This window comes from Toxotes jaculatrix, chromosome 4, assembly GCF_017976425.1.
Source record: "Toxotes jaculatrix isolate fToxJac2 chromosome 4, fToxJac2.pri, whole genome shotgun sequence".
Lineage (NCBI taxonomy): Eukaryota > Metazoa > Chordata > Actinopteri > Toxotidae > Toxotes > Toxotes jaculatrix.
The window spans coordinates 30,652,656-30,669,597 of NC_054397.1; the positions used below are offsets into that span (position 1 = coordinate 30,652,656).

At 40.7% G+C, this 16,942-nt stretch overlaps 1 protein-coding gene and 1 non-coding gene across 2 annotated transcripts; both read right to left on the reverse strand.

The window, feature by feature from the left end:
- Nucleotides 1-218: 218 nt before the first annotated feature.
- On the reverse strand, nucleotides 219-15,051 carry LOC121180341 (fibrinogen-like protein 1). The gene is made up of 8 exons (XM_041035658.1): nucleotides 14,881-15,051; nucleotides 4,434-4,511; nucleotides 3,342-3,510; nucleotides 2,092-2,251; nucleotides 1,892-1,989; nucleotides 1,719-1,807; nucleotides 636-853; nucleotides 219-450 (listed from the first exon to the last, which is right to left on the reverse strand). Exons 1-8 carry the CDS (start codon nucleotides 15,049-15,051, stop codon nucleotides 219-221), a joined length of 1,215 nt encoding a protein of 404 aa, XP_040891592.1.
- trnar-ucu lies at nucleotides 5,080-5,172 on the reverse strand. The gene is made up of 2 exons: nucleotides 5,136-5,172; nucleotides 5,080-5,115 (listed from the first exon to the last, which is right to left on the reverse strand). It is a non-coding gene; the product is annotated as a tRNA-Arg (tRNA).
- Nucleotides 15,052-16,942: the final 1,891 nt, after the last annotated feature.

Sequence of the window (16,942 nt, forward strand, 5' to 3'; positions counted from 1 at the left end):
ATACCATTAAAGCAACATTGTTTTATTTCAAATTGTAAAATTAACATAAACATTTCTGAAAAAGTCATACAGCAGGACTACAGGAAAGGTTAGAGTGAGATGATACTGACTTTACGTAATTTGTACCCTGCAACAGATGTGAATTAAGTGAAATGTGTATAAAACAGGAAAGCGTTTCAGCTCCAGTGAAGAAACACACATTGCTTCCACAGTTGCTTTCAGTCTATTGGCCATGAGGAAAGAGTACCACCTGCCACTTTGCTGTTGACTTGCCCCAGTAATGGGGTGATAACTGGCGGTGGATGCTTGAGGTCAGCAGCTCGTACCATCATGACAACAGATTTGATAGAATACCACCAACCATGCCAAGTGTACCACACCACCCCGTCACTGATCATTGCTTGGTACGGCCCTTTGTAGTAATGACCATTCAGATTCCCTGAATCACACCTGTAATGAGGAAGTAATGAGAAGAAAAATAAGAGAAACAGATCAAACACTTGGTCAGTGGCAGCTGCAGTAAATGGCATACAGCATACGGCACCCCCCCCCCCCTTCTTTTTCTCTCTCCATTTTAATCCACTGCATAACGTTAGCACAAAAGTATGAGTAAAGCTGAAGAGTCTGGTCAGTACCTGCTGAACCACCAGCCTGACTTGCTGTGTCTGATACATTGGATGTTGCTGTCTTCAGTGTTGCTGCTGTTCGGCTGATCGAAGGTGCTGAATTTGACACCGCTTGACCCCAAGCCTGGATCAGTCCATATTTGCCCAGCTGAGGAAGGACTGTGAAGATCAGTTAGGGCGTCCCCTGCATTCCCAGTGTACTCTCCCAAATGCAACTGGTACTGGTCCTTTGAGTGAATAGGGGAGAATCTTTGATCATTACTACATGGTACATTTACATTTTTCACAAATAACTGATACATCCAGAGTGACATTCAATGAAGAAATGTTTGTAAATGTTTAATTTCTTAATTAAAAACATTGTAAACAAACAAAAGTGTGGATTACAAGACTCAGTATTTTACATTCTCTGGCAAATCGATAGAGCTGATGAGGTTTCGTTCTGAGTAGAGAAGCATGGTTATAAATTGACATCAAAACATGCTTACAAGGATTGGATGGACAAAGGTGCGAGAGGAAAAGGGAAAAGTGTTGAGAGGAAATTAAGAGAGCAGTAAGGGTTAGAAGTATGAAGAGGAGAAAGAGAAAAACAGAAAGAGATGGGGGGAAAGAAAGCCTGTGGACCTGGAGCCAGACATCCTTGCTGTTGTCTCTATGGCAAAGGTCATAAAATACAAAGTGCATACATCGTCTAAATTACACCCCTACTGTTATGGGAAAGGAAGAGAGGGTGAGGTTTAAAACTGAAAAAAATGAAAGGAAAGAGACAGACAGAGGAAAGACAGACACAGAGAGGGCTAAAAGCTGTTTTTGCATGATAGAAAAAGAGTTCAAGATATGATTGCATAAAATTACTGGATTTAATGGATTCTGGAGAATTTAAATCATTTTCTAGAAATGAGTTAAGAGAGACAAAAGTTAATGAGTTAAGAAAGCCAAAAAATGTAAACTTGGTTCAAAATCTTGAATCTTGTTGAAGGAATCAGTTTTATTTTGCACTGACTTTTGAAATGCCCCTAACCCCATGGTTGCCACATGTTGATGGAACAACATGACTTGTTAGCATGTTCCTTACTTTCCTGTCTGTTTTACCTTTTCATTGTGTACTCTGAAGTTCTTGTACTCTGCATAGCGCTGATTACCCTCAAAGTCCTCCATGTCAATGCGCAAGTCGTAGTTTCCTAGAAGACACCAAGTTACTCAAGCATCCATTCCTTAATGCCTGGCATGTCCAAACATACACACATACACACAGGTACACACACCTTGGGAGGTGAGATAGTGTAGAGGTTCATTGCCCAGCCAGAATTCTCCATCAGGGGAGTAGAGGTCCCCAAATCCATGCTTGTACTCCACCCACGCTCTGCAAACAGTACACACTCTGAATGCATGTTTCTTTGAAATGTCAACTTTCTTGACAAATGCAGAGTGTAAATTACTATTTTTGTGCATGTAAATCTCACACCTGTCAAAGCTCTCTTTGCCGTCTTTCCTCCTTTGAAAGACGGTCCATCCTCCTCCATTGTTCATGTCACAGTAAACAGTCAGTGCGGTGGGAGAGCCGTCTGGACGAATCACATAGACCCCACTGGCCACATTACCATCTGCAAACATCTCAGAACAATCTGCACATGCACACAAAAACGTGCATGAGGTGAAATATTTAAAACGAGTGGGTAGATTATACGCATTGGATATGTAGAAGCCAAGAGAAATACACTGGCAGGTTATAAGATGGTTAATGTCTTTGTGAGATTCTTAATGGCTGGTTGTTTTTCTGTTTTGTTTTGTTTTGTTTTGTTTTGTTTCGTTTTTTAACTGTGAAGCTGCTGCTGGTCATGAAAGGTGCAGAGATATTGATTTATCAACCAGATGCTAAATGTTGATTGTCTGTGGAGATATGATCAATTTTGGGTTGCCAGCATCTTATGTTTTTTCCATCCAATTTGTCTGAAACACAAGAAGAGCTTCCTCTTGAACACTTGGAGTCAGAAGAGCTCCACTCAAAAACCTACTGCCTTACACAGTTGTTTTAGCTACAAATCAGATGGCAATTTATACAGTCAGTAGACACAAAGCAAAATGAGCATTCATTAGGATTCATGATTCAGGCCTCTAGATGAATGAAACTTCAATATTCACCCCCTTTTAACTGTTTTTGATCTCTATCAACTTCTGAGGGAAATGTCTGCATCTTTAGTTGCTAAATGCTCCACTATGTTGACCATTTAGCTGCTAACCGTGTCTGTAAACTCTGTAGTGCTGAGCAGGCAGAGTAGAATGGGTTTATCAGAGCTTTTTCTTTTTAAACAGCTCCTGTAGACAAAACAAGGTTAATGCGAGTCGGTGGGCTAGAAAAACAAAACAATGGGGCAAACTGCAGCGTTAGTGATAATTCTCTGAGGCTTTTTCCTGTTAGCAATTAATCCACTGTTAATAAAAGAAAATACTATTAAAACACTTTAATACTATTACAACTATTAAAACACTAAAATACTGATTAGCAGCAAAACAGCTTTAAGCTCTGACAGGACAGATGATGCCACTGGCAGGAAAGTATATAGTACATAACTAACTTGGTGGGCAAGTAGTTAGGCAGCTAGGAAATCCAACCGCTAGTCTGATACTAGCTGAAGAAGTGCTGTGGTGAAGGCAGATACACATTTTGATGCCCAGAAACAAACGCATGTATGTCTCCTAGAAATCTAGCCCCACCTCTATACAGGTTTTCAGGGCCCAGGTGTGAGTTGGGTATGAGCTCCAGTTGCTGGGCATGGCTGTTGTGGAGCTCCTGGATATAAAGGTGCTGGTCGCTGATCAAGTTCATCAGGCCCTGGATCTCCGCTTCCAAATGGACCACCTTCTCCTCACATGGCACAGGAGCCTGGACAGAAAGACAATATGAGTAGGTGGTACACTGTGGGTTACCCTGGACTGTAAGGGTAGTAGGATACAAACTGTCAGAGGGTTAGGGTTAGGCTTAGGTAGCAGGTAGGTAGCCCCTATGCAAAGAACACATTTGGAATACTGTGGATATGCTTTGCTGAAAAATTTCAGCTCTCTAAAATTTTCCTTCAGCTGCTCCAGAAAAATAAGTTACAATTTTGACAGTTGAAGTGGTGAACATACTAATGCCATGCAAATTCCTTGATTTAATTATTCTCATAGAAGAGAATCTACAGTCAAAATACAACAAAGTTTTCAATCTTTCCAATCTTACATAAATCAAGAGGGGAAAAATGCATGCAAGGTACAGATCTGTTTAAGGCTTAAATACAAGGTTGCCCTCAAGAGATGTATTCTTCCACTGTTACAGAGGCACGTTTTAATATTTCGTTTGATAAGGGAGCATGCACAAAGTGCAGCCAGGTGACACTCAATAACTAACTATCAAGGGCAGTCATAATGGAAACAGAATGATCACACCGAATCCAAAATAACCATCAAACACATACAATGTCACAGAAACAAACATGCATAAAAGCAGTGGACACTAGACGTATGTAGTCCTACCCTGTCTGGCTTTTCTTTAGGTAATGTTGAAGATTACATTTAATTAAAACAGTCCCGATAAAAACTGTAGTGGGGTCAGTGTAACATTTCTGATTGAGATTGATGTTGTTTTGCAAATTAAATTTTTAAATGATGCAATCACCCAAAAGAAATTCCTTTTTTTTGTGTTGTGGTGAAGGCAGACAGAAATTTCAAGATTTGTGTACATACAAGCAAAACTATCTGCATGAAACATGGAATGATTAGAAATCAGAGAAATTATTTATTATAAACTGAGAATTAGGAGTTTCTTACGGCCAGACATGCAGCCAGGTGAAGAAGAAAGGCCACTGATGTCCTCAACATTCCTATAACCAGTGATCCGACCAGCAACTGAATCAAAATGCCAAGCTCTTTTCTCACTTTGTCTTCACAGCCTCATTGATTTCCTCTCTTCTCTGCTATGTCCCATTTGGCTGTTTGATATTGTATCACTTCACTGCTCTTTCTCACTCTCTGTGTGGCTGGAGATTATCAGACTGCACATAATCTGAAACTTTGCAAACTGGCCTCCATCTAGTGGTTGGAGTAAATAGTCCTTATCTCCTGCTTGTACCTAATGCCTCATTCTGAACTTACAAACTGCACACTAACAAGGGACTGCATTAATGTCACTTCCTATCTTCATAATTTCACTTACTTAATGCTTTCACTTTATAAATATATCAAAAAATATCCATTTTTACACTATGAAGTCGTTTTTTCTGTATGTTATGGAGCATTAAACATGACCTGTTCATGGGGTTAGGGTTAGTATAAATTAGGTTCGCTAAGTGAAGCGCGATTTGAAAACAAAACACTATTTGAACCAACCAGAAGGATTGCGGCATTTAAATATCATATACTCAGCCAAGTAACGTATCTCATCACTGTACATACACGGGGAGACTAAACAAAAATGCGACTCCGGTGGGACTCGAACCCACAACCTTTGAATCACTCCTCTCGAGTATTGACTAGAAGTCCAATGCGCTATCCATTGCGCCACGGAGCCACCTGTTGAACGTTTCGAATAATAACATAGATATGTTGTTTCTAAAGAGGCGTGACAATTGTGGTATATAGATATCCACGCTACTACAGAGGAAACTCTGCGAACAGCTATTTAGATTTAACAATCAAAGACATGACAAAGGAGCCACATTCGAGCCGCCATCTTGAGCCTCTTTCTGTTCGGGACTGGTTGACTGGATGCTTACTATTGTACAGAAAGGTTAAGGGTAATATTAGCAGTGTAGCGGTCTTTATTGCAGAAGACGCTGCAGTATGAGGCGCCAAAGACTCTTCTCCTGGCTAGACTGCTCTCTTCCACTTGTCTGTTTACTCTTACATCGAAGGTATCGGTCCTGTAGAGGGTGATGTATTTAAAAGTATGTTCTTTTTCTATTTCTGTCGCCGAAAGCTACGCATTGTGAACCGCCATCCTATTAGCCCCAGCACTGCACAAAAACCTGGTCAGACTTCTTGTTCTGTTGTGCGAGCCTTCAAAATAAAAGAGCGAGCGTGTGTGAACGGTAACTCACACTAGTTAGAACTATTGCCTTAAGTAGGCCCTATATAACGTAAATTGCCATGTAACATCGTTTCACTTTAGGTGTTAAATAATTAATAACCCCACCTAATTTGGACGCGATTAATCTTAAAACACTCCTGCATCATTGTGAGTTGAATGATTTTTTTTTTTTTTTGTGAGTTGAATGATACAAGTTAAATAACAATAGCAGATGACATCATGGTAAAACAACTAACCAGACATCTTTGCATGTAGTATTTCTACAAGCTTGTCAAAAAAGCTTCACTTGAGATCATATCTTGAGACATGAGTGTAATTTAGTGGAACTGCACCTTTCATCTGTCTTTTAAACTGAAGGTCATGGCCCAAACACAAGTGACATATTCAGATGTTTAAACTCTTCATTCATCCGTAATAGTAGATGACCATTAATCCATAGTCTGAAGGTATCTGAAACTCCTCTGTGTGAAAACAAGAATTGTGAGGTCTCACAAGTGCGGCATGGTTGAATTATAGCAGATTATTACAGATTCATCAGCAAAAGCAGATACCTGTTGCCACACAAATAATAGAACACCGTACTGTTTAAATCTGCATTACCCTACATTATATTTCATATAAATTTTAAATATTTTTTGTTAAATAATCCCACAAAAGAACTGCAATAGATACTGCAATATTGGTGCAATAGAATCAATACAACAATATTAAGCACAGGTTATGTGGCATGATAAATTGGCTAGGTCGTCAATGGAAATGAGAACTGGTTCTCAATTGACTTACCTGGTTAAATAAAGGCTAAATAAAATAAATAAAGCAGCAACTCTTGTGAAAGATGGCAAGTCTGTGATTGGTTTATTGTCAGTTTGTTGATCAGGCTGTTGCTGCAAGAGCACACAAGAGCTCAAAAGACCAAAAAAAATTTGGACAAACTGAAAAAAATTTGATTGCCCTGATTGGTGCATTTTAAGACAAGACAAGACAAGACAAGATAAGAAAATCCATTATTAGTCCCTCAGTGGGGAAATTGCATTTAGCAACAGCAGGGGTACAGTACAGTAAGTAAAATATAAGTAAGAGACCAATATGGCCAGAACAAGATTAAATAAACACTATTCCAATAGCCTCACACTGATTTCACTTCTACCATCAACACAAGAAAACACAGTCTTTCCTAGATATTTTTCTTTACTTTTTTTGCTTTCAAATTGTAAATTTGGCCTGAAATCTGTCTTTATGTTTAGAAATCACACCACTGCCCATCCTGGACTCCACCCCAGAGGTCCAACACCTGTCTGTGCCTGCCTCAGCAGCATCAGGTAACCCACCTGAAGCTGCCCCTGCAGACTCCTCCTCAAACAGCCCAGCCATAGGAGCAGTGACCGCAGAGAGTGAGGACCATAACAAAGAGGAGAATCCTCTCAGTCACAGCCAGGCCAAGGAGGAGGAGACGGTGCTGGTGTTGGACAAAATAGAAGGACAGGAGAAGATGCAGGACCAAGAGGACAAAGAGACGGGAGCTCCTGCTGCAGAGACAGGTACGCTTTGATTTTCTTTGCAGTAGAACTGTGAGTGGCAGCAGTTCCTCAGTGGGTAGAGAATCAGGCTTGTTTGGGATGATGGGATGATGGGATGATGGGACGTTGTCCTTGGGGCAGGTACTTGCCATAAGTCATTGCAGGTGTTTAATAACAGCACCAAGATGAAGACACATCAAGTCCATTTGGAAAATGCTTAATTATTAGCTTATCTGCTTTGTTGAGCAAAGCCAGGACCAGGTCTTTTTATCCCTGTGTATGCCCTAGATTGGACTTTAAAGCAGTCCCTGTCTCTTCTAGGAAAGCAAGAGACGTCCAAAGACCAAACAAACGGAGAAGAGGAGAGTATGAAGAAGACATTACAGATGAAAACACCCATGAGCATGGACTACTCCCTCCCGCCTTTCGACCCCAGCAATCGAGTTGTTATGACACTATTTATTCACCGTGACTGTTCATCACTGTTTTCTTTACATGTGTATTTCCACAGTCACTCTCGTGTGTGTGTGTCCTCAGGTATGGAGTTCTTAGTCCCAAAGACCGCTTTCTTCTGTACAGTATGTAATCCATTCTTCAGCGGAACCAAAGAAGCTGAGATCAACCACTGCAAAACCATCAAACACTACGAGAACCTAAAGGTAGGCAGCTCATGGTTATTTGTTGCAGTTTCTCCCTCTTTTATTCTGCTCCATTTTCACACTTACTGTGATACAGGTGATAAAACGTCCACGTGTGTTCACAAAGAGTGTTTTTCCTTTTTTCCTCCTCTTGTAGAAATACCTGCAGACTGAGAAGACGGTGAATGTGACTGACAAACCAGACCCCAGCTGAATGTGGCTGTGAAGCTTTTGACTCACTTTTGCCCTCCTTTTGTATTGTCTCTTTATTTCTCACTCAAGGTCCAGATTCTCACACTGGTATAGATTAGTCTCATGTCTCCATTTAAATATGACATCAATAAAATGGATTTACTAAATTGTGGCTTGTTGCTCATTCACAATCTCAGTGTCTTATAATATTTGATAGAAGTCTGTTATCAATGATTTATAGCATCATAAAATCACACACTGTCACCACAATAACCTTAAAGCAAAGATGAAAATCTCACTGCATCAACTTGTGTCTTTACACCTGCACTTATTTTCATTGGCATGTACAGTAAATTGCTAATACACTATTTTAGACTGTCTGCTACTCACACTATTTGCTATTCTATATGTTGCCTGTCATTTACATAGTGCTTATATCCAAAGGGCTTTATATTTGACTCTTGTTTACCCATTGAAATACACACACACACACACACACTGATGGCATTGCTTGCCACTTCTGCATGTGGACAGGAGGAGCTGAGGATCATACTGCCAGCGCAGTTCCAGCAGCTCCTCCCGCAGTGAGAGCCACTGGCCACACGCCTTAGACAACCTTGGCATGACTACAGCCAGTGACATCCACGCCTCAGTGACTGTGGGGTAAACACTCAAACCAGGGATCCTTTGTGTGGCACTTGTCAAGTCCCAGGTTATTCGCAGGACATTCATTTCAGCACAAGATGGCAGTACACTCTGTTCTAAGCTCAGAACATCAACCCGTTTCTGACACAGTCTTACAAATCCTTTCATACCTCACAAGGCTTCATATCATCACTTAGATTAGCTTTTCTGTGTGTCAGAGTCTTGTGTTACCGTGGAGTGTCATCAGGTTCAAGGTGACTAAACTATGGCCATAAACTGTTTCCTCACTATGAGTCAAAGATCTTTTCTTACAGAGATAGATAGATAGATAGATAGATAGATAGATAGATAGATAGATAGATAGATAGATAGATAGATAGATAGATATAACAAAATTCATATTTAGTACTCCTGCCATTAGCACGCAGTAGCGCTTTAATCCTGGCTGGCATGTTCTCCACGAGCCTTTCACACTGTTGAGGGGTACTCTTCTCCCATTCTTCTTCAATTACTGTTTTTAATTCTTCCAAGTTCTTTGCTTAAAACAGACCTTTTGATAATCCAGCAAAGATTTTCAATGGGGCTCATGTCCGGAGATTGAGCTGGCCACTCTAAGACCTGGATATTGTGCTCCTGCAGCCATCTTTAAACAGCCACAGCACTTTTCTGTAGAGAAGCCTATATGTCAGCTCAAGTTATTTCTGTCTTTTTTCTTTGCATCCCCAACAATTTTCCTGGCACTTGTGGCTGAAGTTTTTCTTGCTCTACCTGAGCGTAGCTTGGTATCAACAGAAGCCCTTATTTTCCACTTCTTCATCAGAGTTTGAACACTACTGATTGGCATTGTCAAATGTTTGGATGTTTGGATATCTTTAAACTTTCTCTTTCTCTCAGAGAGACAAGAACTCTCTGAGAGAAAGAGAGAGAAAAAACTCTGTGGAGGGAAGAGAAAGAGAGAAGATGAGAGAAGAGCAGAGAAGCAGAGAAAGAGAGAGTTCTTCTCTCCTCTTTCGTGGCGAAAGAGGAGAGAAGAACTGTCTGTGGAGGGAAGAGAAAGAGAGAACAGCAGAGAAGTTGAGATAGAGAGAAGCAGAGAAAGAGTCGGTGGAGAAAGAGGGTTAGCGTTACGCAGTGGCGGTTCTACATTAAATTACTTGAAATTAAAGTTATCAGAAATTAAATAAATATACTCTATATACATAAAAGTGGCAAAAATATACACAATCACACATAACAACAGCAGATAAAAATGATATAAGATAAAAACAATATAATATTATTATTTTAGAATAATAAACGAATAATATACAAATAAAATATAGAATATTCTGAACAGCACAAATCCTTCATCACACAAATGAAAACACACTACAGGGAATCTAATTCTAACACTATTGCACTAAGAGCAGCAAAGAAAAAACTAAAACTAAAACCTGACCTTTCTGGCCTTCCTTGATGCAAAATCATCAATAATGTCAATATACGAAATCTGCTCCCCTATTGAATTATTGATACTGATGACAGCAAGGCAACTGAGTAGTAGCTTGTGCCAAAAACCGCCACTGGCGTTACGGAAAACGATCTGTTTCTCGCTGAGGCGGGCTAAAGAAGGCCATGCTCTCCTTCTCGCTCCCTCCCTCTCCATCGATAGAGACAGAAAGAGAGAGGAAAAGCGTCTCGATCTCTATCTGTCTCAAGGAGAGAGAAGAGAGAGATCTCTTGCTCTTCCCTTTCTCTCTGCCTGAGAGAGAGGAGGAACCCAGAGAGAAAACACAGAGGCAAAAACTCTAATAATGTATATACATTATTTCCATTCCAATAAATTTCAGTCAAATTTCAATCAAAATTTAAATAACCATCTCTCTCTGTGTTTCTCTCTCTCGCTCCCTGAGAGAGAAAGAGAGAGCAAAAACTCTCTGTTTCTCTCTCAGGGAGAGAGAGAGAAGGACAGAGTCTGGTGGCCCGGGTAACATCTGTATTCAGTTCTCCTGGATATTAACCTCACAGACGCTCAAAATGAACCGTTATCACTAAGGATCCGCAGCATGAGCGGAACGAAAGCGACTGAATGCCCCCAGCAAAGACGTTGGTAGCCTGAGACACCGGCGACGCACCGCCACCAGAGCTGTCCCTACCTCCTCAGAAACGTTGAGTCAGTGAAGGAAGGCTCCTCATTTATATCATCTGGCTGCCGCCGTAGTGACGCCAGAGCCGTTGCCCGGGGAATCAAAGGCAGGTGAGATGGTGACGTCATGAGCCACACCTCCTCTGAGCTGCTGCTCACTGGATGCTTTTTGCTTTTGACTACATTCACAGTTAAACTCTACAAACTGTTGAGAGTGAAAATCCCAGCAAGTGTAGGGGTCTTCTGATACATCAGTCAGATTGTTGAAAAACTCAAAAGCATTCCAAAGGCAGTGTAAAGAATAAAAATGATCAAGTGCAGCTCTACACTTTGATTTGAACATTTGTCATGTATGACTTCATTTAATACTGTAGGTTCATATATGATCATCCACAGCTGAAGCTCACATCCATGCACCTGTCCTGACAAGATGCTACATGTGATTCATTGTGATCCACCATGTCTCAGCTAAAATGTTTTTCCTTGAGTCTTATTCAAAATGTGACACTGAAAACTCAACCATCTGTGCCAACAGAATGAAGATGTTATGAAAAAAACCATCATCAAACTCAGAGCAAGAGCTTCATAAATACCTTTATTGCACATTAAAAACTGTATTCATTTCAACAATTGTATCAACTGTCATTATCAACAGAAAAGTGTATAAAAGAATGGAATGAAGTGATGAATTTGAATGTGTTTTGTTTTTTCCAACTAGTTATTTTAAATGAGAAAGACATATTTAATGTGCCTTATTCATTTGTGGTCACAGTTATATTGAATTTCAAATAAACCTACTGTAACCCCCAACAGTAATGGCACTGAGTTCATTTTCTATGAACTACTCGTCAGGTTTTTCCAGATTTACCATAAAGCTCATAATGAATCTAACAGGATGCTTTGGTGAATTAGTGTTTTCAGTGTCATTAAAACTGGTACAAGTACAAAAGGCACATGAGGAAAGCAGACATTCCAATATAGACAGCAACATTCAATCAACATTTCTATTATTTATGCTGATTAAAGCTAATACAGAAATGGACTTGTAATTAATTACAAATTGTGGGAAAAACCTCTATCAGTGTGTTCTTGGATGGTTACAAGCAAACCAGATAAGGTATGAAAAAGAAACAGCAACAAACTTAGAGCAAGAGCTTCATAAATACCTTTATTGCACATTAAAAACTGTATTCATTTCAAGAATTGTATTAACCATCAATATCAGCAGAAAGGTGTATGAAAGAATGGAATGAACTGATGAATGGCCACAAGTGTTAAAAATACACACACATACACATATATACAGTAGCATATATAGTAGGATTTTATTTCAGCTTCATTTAACCAGGTAAGTCCTTTGAGAACCAGTTCTCATTTGCAGTGACAACCTGGCCACAGACACAATCCAGTAGATAAGACAAAGGATCACAGTACAAATTCAATACATATCAATCAAAATGACAGTGTAATATGTGCATATATATACAGTGAGTTTCATGGTAAATGACTAAAAACAAGTACAAGGATGTTGGATTATGGTTTGTAATGTATTCTTAAAAGAAGAGAATGGTATTAAAGAGCTGAGTTTTAGTGTCTGTTGTAAGAGATTCCAGTCGTTTGCGGCAGAAAATTGAAAAGAGAAGCAACCAAAGGTGGTGCAGGCTTTTGGAATGACGAGGTTAATGAAGCTGCTGGAGCAAAGACTGAGACTAGAGTTCTGAATATTGAGCAAAGAGCCTAGGTATGACCACTGTAAAATGTAATTGCTAATATAGCTTAAAATAAGAAGTGATCTTAATTGATGTGTGCTTACTTTGCTGACTCTGCTATGTTACACTTAGTTAATAAAACTTTTTAGGGAGTAATTAAAGTCATCAGCCTGAGAAAGTATGAGTGATGAAGAGCCGTCCTCACAACCTGACACCTATGCCCAACACTAGGTGGCAGCACTTGGCTGTGTGACACGCGCATTTCCCCGTGAAGACGTGCTCGGTAATGGCACGTTGAAAGCGGGAAGAAAGCTTGTGGCTCTGTCATGTTAAGGTAAGTTGCTGCAAACTGGAAGATTTTATCGGCTTTTTATTTAGTAAGGTCTCTAGGTCTTATGCCGTATGCCTCATCTGTTGGCGAAAGGTTTCAGGTTAACCGTATTTCTTCAGATTGCCAATTCAAATACTCCAAGCAAGCTGAAATGACACGGCCTTTTTATTTATTTATTTATTTTGCTGGGAGGCGGACCTAACAGACACCACAGAGGTTAGCATGTGTAGATAGCGCGTTAGCTAGGGCTAACGTCCTGAGCAATTTCTCTAAATGTCCCACTTAACATTAAAGATTTATTGCAGCATCAATGGCTGTAGCACTTGTTTTAGCAACTGTTAAGAAGCACAATACGTTTGCTGAAATTCTTTGAGTTATCTTAAAAGTTAGAATGAATGAGTAGTTTTACAAGGCGTATGTTAAGGGCTAACGTCGCTAGCGCTAGCTTACACACCTTGATGTAATGAGCACTTGTGAGCTCGCGCTAACGACGTTAGCCCGTCAAAGTCAAAGCCAGCTTTATTGTCAGAACCATATGTACAGGTCATACACAGGTTTTGCAATTGCAGTGCTCCGTAGGCCCACAGTGTTACACTAGATAAATTTAAAAAATAGCTATACAAAAATAAAAACATATTCAAGATTCAAGAGTCTTTATTGTTATTATGCGAACATAACAAAAATTTGCAGACTCCCGGCTTTAAGGCACACATATAAATAAATAACACAGATCCTTAAAAAAGAACACTTATGAAAATATAAACACAAAGTATAGTAAGTAAAGTAAAGTGTGAAGTGTAATGTCAATTTATCATGTAACCATATACTCTCTTATCATGCATTCGTATATTCTCATAAACTTGTATATTCAATTCTGGGTAAAGTACATACAACATGACCTGTAGTGGCCTAATGGACTTTGTTTACTGTGAAGACACCTGTTATGTCTCCGGTGCCTTCGAGCACAACTTACACTTTATCTCTATTTTATGACCTTCAGATTATTTTGTCTCCCTGCCATCCTGGTATGTGAGAAACAAGCGCTAAGTACTCTGGGAACTTGTAACCCGGGGTCAGACCTCTGTAGCATTTGGTGATGCTTGGGCTCTTATCTTTCTGCAGAAATTGATTACTGTGTAAACTTTATTTTATCATAAAACATCAAAAGGCAATTGCTGTCTAAAGAATTTTATTTCACTTTTCATCAGGAGGAAAGTATTTTTCCAACACAAACTTGGCAACGAGGATGGGATTGGACGTGTCATCTGGACTCCGTTGGAAAGACAGAAAGCCGGCTGCAAAGAAAGATTCCTCCCTGTGGGTGAGAAGCTGTCCTCAGACGGAGCCCAGTCATCGCACCAGTCTCGGAGGATTTAAAGGGAAAGAATCACACACGGTGAGAAGTGTTTTGATGTTGCTTGTGAGAGTTTGCAGAGTTAATCAGAGTGTAAACCGGTATATCTCGCATAAGCAGTTGCAGACAGACATGTCTCGGTTATTATTGTGGTATTTGAGGATTTCTGGTGTATCTGCTTGAGAAAGTGGACCAGTTTATTCTGCGAATACAAGAGACAAAATAATCAGAGATAAAGGTTGGGTAAAAGTCAGAGTAGGAAGCATGAATCAATTCAAAGCTGATTTGGGGTTTCCAGAAAATGGCAGCTTTAGCCTGAGACAATTGGACCAACTGAAGACATGTTTGGAGGCAAAAGCAGACTGGAAGGCATAAAGCATGTGGAGAGAGGAGAGGGAAAGAAGGAGTAGATTAAGAGCACAGACACAAAAAGAGGGAAAAAAACAATCTGGACACACTAACATGTTGTATACTTCTTTGGAGATTGAAAAGAACAAAAGAGCAATGAAAGTGTGGATAGAGGAAGCAGAATGTAGGGAAAAGAAACAAACACAAAAGTACATGCTATATTCCTCACAGAGGTAAAAACAAAACAAAAACTAATACACTTTGTCCTTCTGTTCCCTCTGTGAGTCAATATGTCAAGGTGGATCGCGACCTCAACTCCTGCCCTCCGACTGCACCTCCACTGCCACATGAGCCTGGTGGGGGTCTGGGAACAGCAGAAGGATCCTCCAGATGTCTAGCAGAAACATCATCACCTCCACCAGCATCATCCTCATCCCCTGATTCAACCACGTCTAAACCTGATGCTCCCACAAGAACTCCCACAGCTAGGTGAGAACACATCTGGCAATAAGGGACAAAGCTCCATTAAATGATCTCAGACAACACTGGCAATATGACCCCAACATCTGTTTTGACTGTCATCAGCAAGGACACTGGGCTAAAGACTGCCCACAGAAGAATGGCTCTGTGCAGACTACAACTGCTGCAAAGTGAGGGCGAGACGGGACGGGGCGGGAGGAGAGGAGCAATCTGACCGCAGCAACACTGACTCACAGACTACAGGAGGTAACGCACACTCACACACACACACACACACACACACACACACTGCTTGCAATGAAGACCAGCTTTACTCACACACTACAGGACATGTCACCTGATTCACTACACTGCACAGCACATGTTTCATAAGGGCCAGATGAAAGGTTGGAGAAAGTTTGGAACAGAAAGCCACTAGAAGTGGAGAAATTGAATATGACATGTATTTATTGGACAAAGAAAGCTGCTGCTGTCTCTGTAGCTCTCTCTCGTTCACAAGATGAACTGTTTGATGGTGTGTCCCCACATGTGTCGCTGGCGAAACCTGCCCACTGGACATGGCAGGATATGGGACCATGGCTCCGCAGACAACAGACCCTCTCTGATTTCAGGCCCATAAATGGGGATCCCAGAACACTGTACAGCAAAAGGGCTGATGTATATAAAACAAAACTTACATCTACTGCCTTTGTCGACAGAACAGTTTGTTTGATTCCTAATACACACACCACACCTTGCATGCTTTTACATGACACATCAGTTGACATGGCTGAACTATCTGAGGTGCCTCCCTGTTTGTGGGCGCGTCACAAATATGACGTGGGGCTTATTGAGGGAGCCACACCTCTTGTAGTTCACCCAAAATCAGATTACAGACCATGCATGAAACAATATCCTTTCAAACCAGAAGCGTTAAATGGTATCAGGCCTGTTTTTGATTCACTTTTAAAGGCTGGAGTTATAATCCCGTGTGATGACTCCCCTGTCAGAACACCAGTTTTTCCGGTTAAGAAAATCCGAGACGCAGATCAACCCACTGAGTGGCGATTTGTGCAAGATTTGCAAGCAGTAAATGCTGCAATATATCCGCGCGCGCCTCTAGTTTCAAATCCACCTACAATTTTGTTGTTAATTCCACCTAATGCCACTCATTTCTCCGTCATTGATCTTGCAAATGCTTTTTTCTCTGTTCCCGTTCATCCAGACAGCCAATCCTGGTTTGCGTTTTCTTTTGATGGTAAAGGCTATACTTGGACTCGCTGTCCACAAGGATATTCAGAAAGTCCTGGAGTATTCCACAGTGCACTGCGTGACAGTTTACAGAGCCTCCATTTGCCTTTAGGTTCTGTCTTGTTACAGTATGTTGATGATAGCATAGATACAATAGCATTGCTAAAACACCTAGCAAACAATGGCCATAAAGCTAGCTTGTCAAATCTGCAGTTTGTTCAGACATGTGTTACGTATTTGGGACATGTGATCACAGCAGAGGGCAAATCCCTCTCTCCCAAACGTATTGAAGCAGTTCAATCTGTATCAAAACCAACCACCAAAAAGCAAATGATGAGTTTCTTAGGCATGACGTCATATTGCAGACAGTGGATACCAAATTATTCAGAGAGAGAGGCACCTCTCTCTTCCATGATTCATGGTAACAATCTGTGTGCACATGAAAAACTGACTTGGACTGACCAAACTGACAGAGCCTTCACTGACTTAAAGGCTTCTTTGCAGGCTGCTCCCACACTGGGACTGCCAAACCCTGACTGTCCCTTTACTCAATTTGTTGTCCAGAAGGACAGATACATGCTGTGGTTGCATCACGTGATGTTGGTTATGGAGATTTGACTCTCATGGTTCCTCATGCTGTTGTTCACATTCTGCACACACAGAAGACCTCTCATCTCTCTGC

What these genes read in the sequence shown, in the direction of transcription:
- LOC121180341 (XM_041035658.1), bottom strand. Translation starts at nt 15,051, where the DNA reads ATGTGTTCTCACCTAGCTGTGGGAGTTCTTGTGGGAGCATCAGGTTTA. An exon ending in CCCTGAAAACCTGTATAGAG is followed by an intron (nt 2,252 to 3,341) that starts GTGGGGCTAGAT and finishes GTGCATGTGCAG; the next exon opens with ATTGTTCTGAGATGTTTGCA. An exon ending in ACACTATCTCACCTCCCAAG is followed by an intron (nt 1,808 to 1,891) that starts GTGTGTGTACCT and finishes GGTGTCTTCTAG; the next exon opens with GAAACTACGACTTGCGCATT.